General features: G+C 42.4%; 1 protein-coding gene across 6 annotated transcripts in view; it reads left to right on the top strand.

Moving 5' to 3' along the window:
- The window catches only part of DZIP1 (DAZ interacting zinc finger protein 1), a 63,699-nt gene that overhangs the window by 18,540 nt on the left and 37,864 nt on the right, over positions 1 to 7,295 (top strand). For all 6 annotated transcript variants that reach the window (XM_037743901.1, XM_017543568.1, XM_037743900.1 and 3 more), the window contains exons 9-10: positions 1,441 to 1,578; positions 3,964 to 4,026. In XM_037743901.1, the coding sequence (XP_037599829.1) occupies positions 1,441 to 1,578; positions 3,964 to 4,026 (201 nt within the window). The remainder of the gene's footprint in view (positions 1 to 1,440; positions 1,579 to 3,963; positions 4,027 to 7,295) is intronic.

Here is a 7,295-nt window from a genome sequence, read left to right as displayed (position 1 = left end):
TTTTTTTTTTTTTTTTTTTTGAGACAGAGTCTGGCTCTGTCTCCCAGTCTAGAGTGAAGTGGCATGATCTCGGCTAACTGCAGCCTCTGCCTCCTGGGTTCAAGTGATTCTCGTGCCTCAGCCAGAGTAGCTGGGGTTACAGGCACGTGCCACCACACCTGGCTAATTTTTGTACTTTTAGTAGAGCCGCTTTCACCATATTGCCAAGGATGGTCTCCAACTCCTGGCCTCAAGTGTTCCTCCCACTTGGGCCTCCCAAAGTGCTGGAATTACAGGCGTGAGCCACTATGCCCAGCCAGTTTTCACATTTTTAAAATGTTGGAAAAAAAGGACACTAATTTGTGACACAGGAAAATTTCCTTAAAGTTCACCGTTCAGTGTCATGAGTGAAGTTTTATGGAAACACAGCCATGTTTGGTAATTTACTCTATGTCTATGGCATTTCTGTGCAGGAGGGGTAGAGCTGAATGTTTTGTCTGAGACCTTGCGCATGATTTATAGCTGTTGCTATTGATCTTGGCTACCTGGCTGAGATGGTGTTTGTCAGCTTTCTCCACTGAAGATTTCCTCTTTCTTCCTCCTTTCCCTGCTCTCCTTTCTGAAATGAAGTCACTATGAGCAACCTACACTGAGGAGTGAAGTGCACTCTCCCATCCTTTTGTTTCTGAAGTTAAAGTGTTACCTTCTGTGGTTTTCTGAGGGTTTTTGCCATAAGTAACATTGGGAGTAACATCAAAAGAAAAGGGTAAAATTAAAATGTTGTGTCTCTAATGGATTTACTGATGTGGTCCCTGGACAGTGTTGGCCTCTCACTAAACTAGCTTAAGAACTGGGTGCATTGATTTCTTCTGTTTCTGGCACCTATTAAGTGCCCATCAAAAATTGTAAGACCCTGCTGGACCTGGTGGCTCAGGTCTATAATCCCAGCACTTTGGGAGGCCGAGGTAGGCAGATTGCTGCATGAGCCCAGGAGTTTGAGACCAGCTTGGGTAACATGGCAAAACCCTGTCTCTACAATAATTAGCCGGGTGTGGTGGTGCATGCCTGTAGTCCCAGCTACGTGGGAGGCTGAGGTGGAAGGATTGCTTGAACCCAAAGGGTTGTGGCTGCAGTGAGCCATGATCACATCACTGCACTCCGGCCTGGGCGACAGAATGAGACTCTGTCTCAAAAATATAAAAAAAAGACTCGTTTAAGATTAGAAAGTCAGGTTTTCCTTCCCCTTTTTTCACCCTGTATGTATTCTGATGGGAAGATCAGCAAGCAGTAGAGACAAATCAGTAAAACCACAGAGAAGCAGAAGTGGGAGAAGCAAAGGGAGCATTCAAGAGGGCAGTCAGATTTAAAACACCTACATGCTCCCTGATTTATTCTCTGTTTCAGTCTTAAAAAGTCCAACTGTAGTACTCTGTAGTACTAAGCTTGAATTTTATCTTACAGCAACTGTCGGAAATCCAGAAGTCCAATATGCAGATCAAGTCCAACATAGGCACATTAAAAGATGCACATGAGTTTAAAGAAGAGCGTTCTCCACATCCCCAGGATTTCCAGAATGTCGTGCAGCTTCTTGATAGTCAGGTATGTGCCAGTGGGTGACAGGGGCAGTGGATGCCTTCCTTTTTCTTAGTGAAGTAATGTACAGTGAGTGTCATCTGCAGAAAAAGTGTTTGTCTTTTTCAGTAACCATGAAGGTGATTATGTCTTTTCTTTGTCTCCTACAACATGCCTAAGTCATAAGAGGCGTTTGTTACACGCTCACTGTTGGTAAATAGCATACACAACAGTTTCTCCCCTCTGTAAAATCAATTTGAATTGGTTAGTATAACCTCACTATTGATTTTTCATCTTTTAGATGTAGCTCTCAATTTCAAAACCCAATTTCAATAGAAGGACATATTGAAGCACCAGATTTTATTTTAGAGCTTAAATATACTGCTAACTGTATTTTTAGTAGAAACAGAGTTTCACCATGTTGGCCTGGCTGGTCTAGAACTCCTGACCTCAGGTGATCCACCCACCTTGGCCCAATTAGCTGGGAGTGGTGGCGGGCACCTATAATCCCAGCTACTCAGAAGGCTGAGGCAGGAGAATTGCTTGAACACAGGAGGCAGAGGTTGCAGTGAGCCGAGATCATGCCATTACACTCCAGCCTGGGCAACAAAAGCAAAACTCCATCTCAAAAAAATTTAAAAAATTAAAATATATATATACACATACACATACTGCTAACTGGCCAACTGATGACCTCTTACACTTATCAAACATAATCACTTCCATTTGGAAGTGAACCTCTGTAATCAGCACAATCTTCACCTTGGCTATTTTGGTCACAGTGGTTTAGGGGAACAGTTTTTTAAAACCAGGAAGCAAATAGAGATGACAGCTTACACATTCAGGATTTTTTGGTAAATGTCTGGGCCATTCTAAAAAAGGTAAGTGGACTTTGGAAATAGGGACCACTGCTTCTTGCTTCAATGCTCACGTCTTGCCTCCTCAACCCAAATCTACCTGCTCCACTGCAGTCAGGCTGACCGTGTCCCCGTCCTGTCTCAAGTCCTTCAGTGTCCCTTATTCTGAACTTCCCACCAGCACAGAGAGTGCTTCAGATTCTGGACTCTGGGCCATCTCCCTCTGTTCTTTGCTTTCCTGACACTCCTGTGGCCCAGCAGCCCATGCCTCTGAGAACGTGGCCTTCTGTCTTCTTCCTCAGTTCTGGCTGCTTTCCTGCCTGTCCTGCAGCCCCTAGTTTTCGGGGCCTGTCTTTTACTCATTCTTTAACATTCAGCTAGTGGGGCAAGCACCTCTTTCAGAAAGTTCTCCTGAGCCTCTAGGCTACAGCATTTCTGTAGTCCCCAAGTGGGGCCTGATCACACACATTCTCTATGGCTGCGTCCACTCGCCTCCAGTGCAGAGCAGAGCCTGTCTCTTCATCCTCTCTTAACCTGCCAGTGGCCACTCAGCAAGGTGCCTGGTATTAGGTAGGAGACCAGGAGCTGTGTCCTAAACTGAACTGTTGACAGTTGTTTCCAGCAGGCTGGAGACCACAGCTGGTCGCTTATGAGCTCAAGGATGTGGTTATAAAATCCTAAGGTCCCATCTAAATTTCTTCTGTTTCTGTCCTGTGAGTTGTGTTGTCAGTTCAGAACCCATGGCCTCAGAAACCCTGGTGTTTCCTTTTTTCTTCTTAGGTTGGCAAACTAGTACCTACTTTTGTAAATGAAGTGTTACTGGCTATGTCCCAGTAACATTTTATGGGTGCTAGTTCACTTATATCTTATCCATGGGTTGTCCCAGTACAATTGTCCCGGTGCAGTTGTGGGATGACACAGCTGTATTGTGTTGTGTTGTAACCAAGTTGCCTGGCCCCCCAGAGCCTATGATATTTACTACTAGCTTCTTACCAGAAAATGTTTGCCGACCCCTGCCTTATGGTATAAGATTAAAACTAGATACAAATGTATTTAAGCATTTTTGACTGTATATATGTTTTTAAAAAATACCAGCTGTATTAGTCTGCTCTCACACTGCTATAAGGAACTACCTAAAGACTGGGTAATTTATAAAGAAAAGAGGCTTAATTGACTCACAGTTCCACAGGCTGTACAGGAGGCATGGCTGGAGAGGCCTCAGGAAGCTTACAATCATGGTGGAAGGAAGAAGGGGAAGCAAGCATGTCTTACGATGGTGGAGCAGGAGAGAAAGAGAGAGCGAAGGGGGAAGGGCTAACCACCTTTAAACAACCAGATTTTGTGAGAACTCACTCACTATCATGATTCAGTCATCTCCTACCAGGCCCCTCCTCCAACACATGAGATTTGAGTAGGGACAGAGAGCCAAACTACCACCAGCTAAAATTGTACTTGATAGATATTTGGGTTTCATAGGTACTAGAAAGGAAGCTTCCATATTGCATAGATCTCATTGTTACAGTTGCAAATAAATTATTCTTTTACTATTTTGTAGGAAAGCAAGTGGACAGCAAGAATTCAAGCTATTCATCAAGAACACAAGAAAGAGAAGGGTCGGGTAAGTCTAAAGTGGGCCATTTTTTTTTTTTTGAGACAGAGTCTCACTCTGTTGCCAGGCGCCAGGCTGGAGTGCAGTGACACAATCTCAGCTCACTGCAACCTCCGCCTCCCGGCTTCAAGCAATTCTCTTGCCTCAGCCTCCTGTGTAGCTGGGACTACACGCGCACACCACCACACCCGGCTAATTTTTGTATTTTTAGTAGAGACTGGGTTTCACCATGTTGGCCAGGATGGTCTCGATCTCTTGACCTCGTGATCTGCCCGCCTCAGCCTCCCAAAGTGCTGGGATTACAGGCTTTAGCCACCGCACCTGGCCAAAGTGGGACATTTTTAAAAGAAATATTTGCTTTTATTTTTTATAAATGTGATATTTGTCCACTTAATGACATTCGGGGAGCAATGTGTAGCAAAATTAAAATTACCTACAATTCTAACATCAAAGATAACCACTGCTACTACTTCCTTCTAATTTATTTCAATTTTCTTTCTATGCATTTCTATAAGTGGAGAACCCCATATGTATATAGTTTTACAACATTTGAATTATGTTTTATAGGTTTATGTGCTTTTCACTTAATATATCATAGACCTTTCCTAAGTTTTAAAGTATTTTTCAAAATCATGACTTTTAATGGCTTCATGATGATCTTATAGATGTATCATAAGTTGCTTAATCATTTCTTCCTTGTTGTATACATGTTTCTGAATTTTTTGCTTCAGGGAACTGCAATGTAAGTAATTTTTTAAAAAGGCAAGAACTGTTCACATTAAAATCATTGTAATGGAAAAAACTTTAATTATGATACTGATTCTCTTTCACCTCAGAACATCAGAAATTTAAGTGTTACAATGTGTTTACACTAGTGCAAAACATCTAAAGTAGATGTATTTGAGAAGATCTTAAAATAAGAAAACTTCTGTTTATTTTTTCGCTTGAAATTGTATTCTATATCTTAGTATTTCTTGTAAATCTTTTCTGAATGGAAAAAAAAAGTTTCCTCTTTGCACGTTTTCTAATACTACCTTTCTTAGTAGAATATTAAATGATAAAAAATCATATACTATATATGTGTATAATAGCTAGGAGGAAGTGTGTTCAGATGATAAAAAAATTTATCAGCTTGTATTTCTCCAAAGTAGAACAAATACTGAGTAAGATGGTGGGGGCGGGGGAAAAAACTGAACAGTACTAGAGGCAAACTAAAGCAAAGCAAAAATAAAAAAATAAAAATATTTTACAAAACACCTGCAGTTCTTGAGGAACTTCAATGGGAAAGTTATATAGTAATCGGTCTTTAAGATTGTGTCATTACTAAAAAAGGAAATAGGAACCACTATTTTCCCTCTATTCCATTTATAATATCATTTAGTCATGCAAATAATACATATTTGTATTGTGATAATACACAGACATATACCCAATACACGTATATATATACATACACATACATAGTAGTTTATGTTGAAAATTATATTACTGATGCAGCAGTTCAATTTAGGAGATATTTACTGAGCATCTGCTATGTATTACAGTTTACAGGGCTAAAAAGAGGTGTGGAACAATGCCTGCCCTTAGTTTGCCTACAGTATAGAAGGAGGGTAGGAGTGAGGCTACAGATATGGTGATCAGGATGGGATCAATGCAGAGTGCCTTAGGGACTGAACAGAAAGTTTTTTGAAGTGGGGTTGGGGCTGTGTGTGGATCATGCCCATATTCACTTCTGTAGCCTAAACAACTCTTCTGAGTTTCAGATCAGGTAGTTAGCTTTGTACTGGACATCTCCATGGGTTTCTCAAGTGCAACATGCCTAAGACGAAGTTCTTGGGTTTGTTCCCCAGACGCGGCAAATGGCACCCTTGTTCCTCCAGATGCTCATCTTGATTCCATCTTTCTCCCTCAGTCGCCTAGTCCAGGCAGGGCTCACTGTATGGAACCAGTTCTTCCGTACTTTCCTATTGCCTCCACCATTAACTGAGCCTCCATCATTTCTGAAAGAGCCCCAGGGTGGGTCCTTTCCCTTCCTTAGTCTGCTCTCCACAGAGCCAGCAAAATAACCTGGCCACCACTCCAGCCTCTCTCTCTGAACCTTCTCGTTCCAGCCACGATGACTTTCTGCTAATTTCTAGAACATTCTGGCCTCTTTTATACCCAGTTTCATTGCTGGGAAGCCCTTCCACTTGCTCTTCACATGACTATGAGTTTTCTATTCTGTGTAGCAAATGACTACAAATTGAATGGCTGAAAATGGCAGGTATTTCTCTTCTGACTGTCCGTGGGATAGGAGTCCAGGCAGGGCTCGGCTGGGCTTAGGGATTCACAGGCTACATTGAGAGTATCAGCTGGGCTGTGTTCTTGTCTGGGGTTCCTGTGGTTATCTGAACGGCTGAGATTATCAGATCCCGGAGGCTACCTCTTCTCCATGACAGTGCACAGCTTGGCTGTAGATTTCAAGACCAGCTAGAGTGTGTCTGTCTTGCTTTCATTCTCCCCCTGAAACAACAACTCTTCTTCTTCTTTCCTCTCCTTCTTCTTCTTCTTCTTCTTTCTTCTTCTTCTTCTTTCTTCTTCCTCCTCCCCTTCTTCTTCTTCTTCTTCTTCTTCTTCTTCTTCTTCTTCTTCTTCTTCTTCTTCTTCTTCTTCTTCTTCTTTTCTTCTTCTTCTTCTTCTTTCTTCTTCTCCTTCTCCTTCTTCCTTCTCCCTTCTCCCTTCTCCCTTCTTCCTTCTTCTTCTCCTTCCTCTTCTCCCTCCCCTTCTCCTTCTCCTCCTCCTCCTCCTACTCCTCCTCCTCCCTGTTCTTCTTCTTCTTCTTCTCCTTCTTCTCTTTCCTCCTCTCCTCCTCCTCCTCCTTCTCCTCCTTCTTCTTCTTCTTCTTCCTCCTCCTCCTCCTCCTCCTTCTTCCTCCTCCTCCTCCTTCTTCCTTCTCCTCCTCCTCCTTCTTCTTCTTCCTCTTCCTCCTCCTCCTCCTCCTCCTCCTTCTTCTTCTTCCTCCTCCTCTTCCTCCTTCTTCCTTCTTCTTCCTCCTCCTCCTTCTTCTTCCTTCTCCATCTCCTCCTTCTTCTTCTTCCTTCTTCTTTCTTCTTCTTCTCCTCCTCCTCCTTCTTCTTTCTTTCCCTTCCTTCCTTCCTTTCTTTTCTTTTCTTTTCTTTCTTTCTTTCTTTCTTTCTTCTTTCTTTCTTTCTTTCTTTCTTTCTTTCTTTCTTTCTTTCTTTCTTTCTTTCTTCTTCTCCTTTTTGAGCTCTGTTTTGGTTTGTGCCCTTTCTCTGTTC

This window comes from Cebus imitator, unplaced genomic scaffold (genome assembly GCF_001604975.1).
Source record: "Cebus imitator isolate Cc_AM_T3 unplaced genomic scaffold, Cebus_imitator-1.0 Scaffold158, whole genome shotgun sequence".
Classification (NCBI taxonomy): Eukaryota; Metazoa; Chordata; class Mammalia; order Primates; family Cebidae; genus Cebus; species Cebus imitator.
This window is presented reverse-complemented; position numbering and strand designations above follow the sequence as displayed.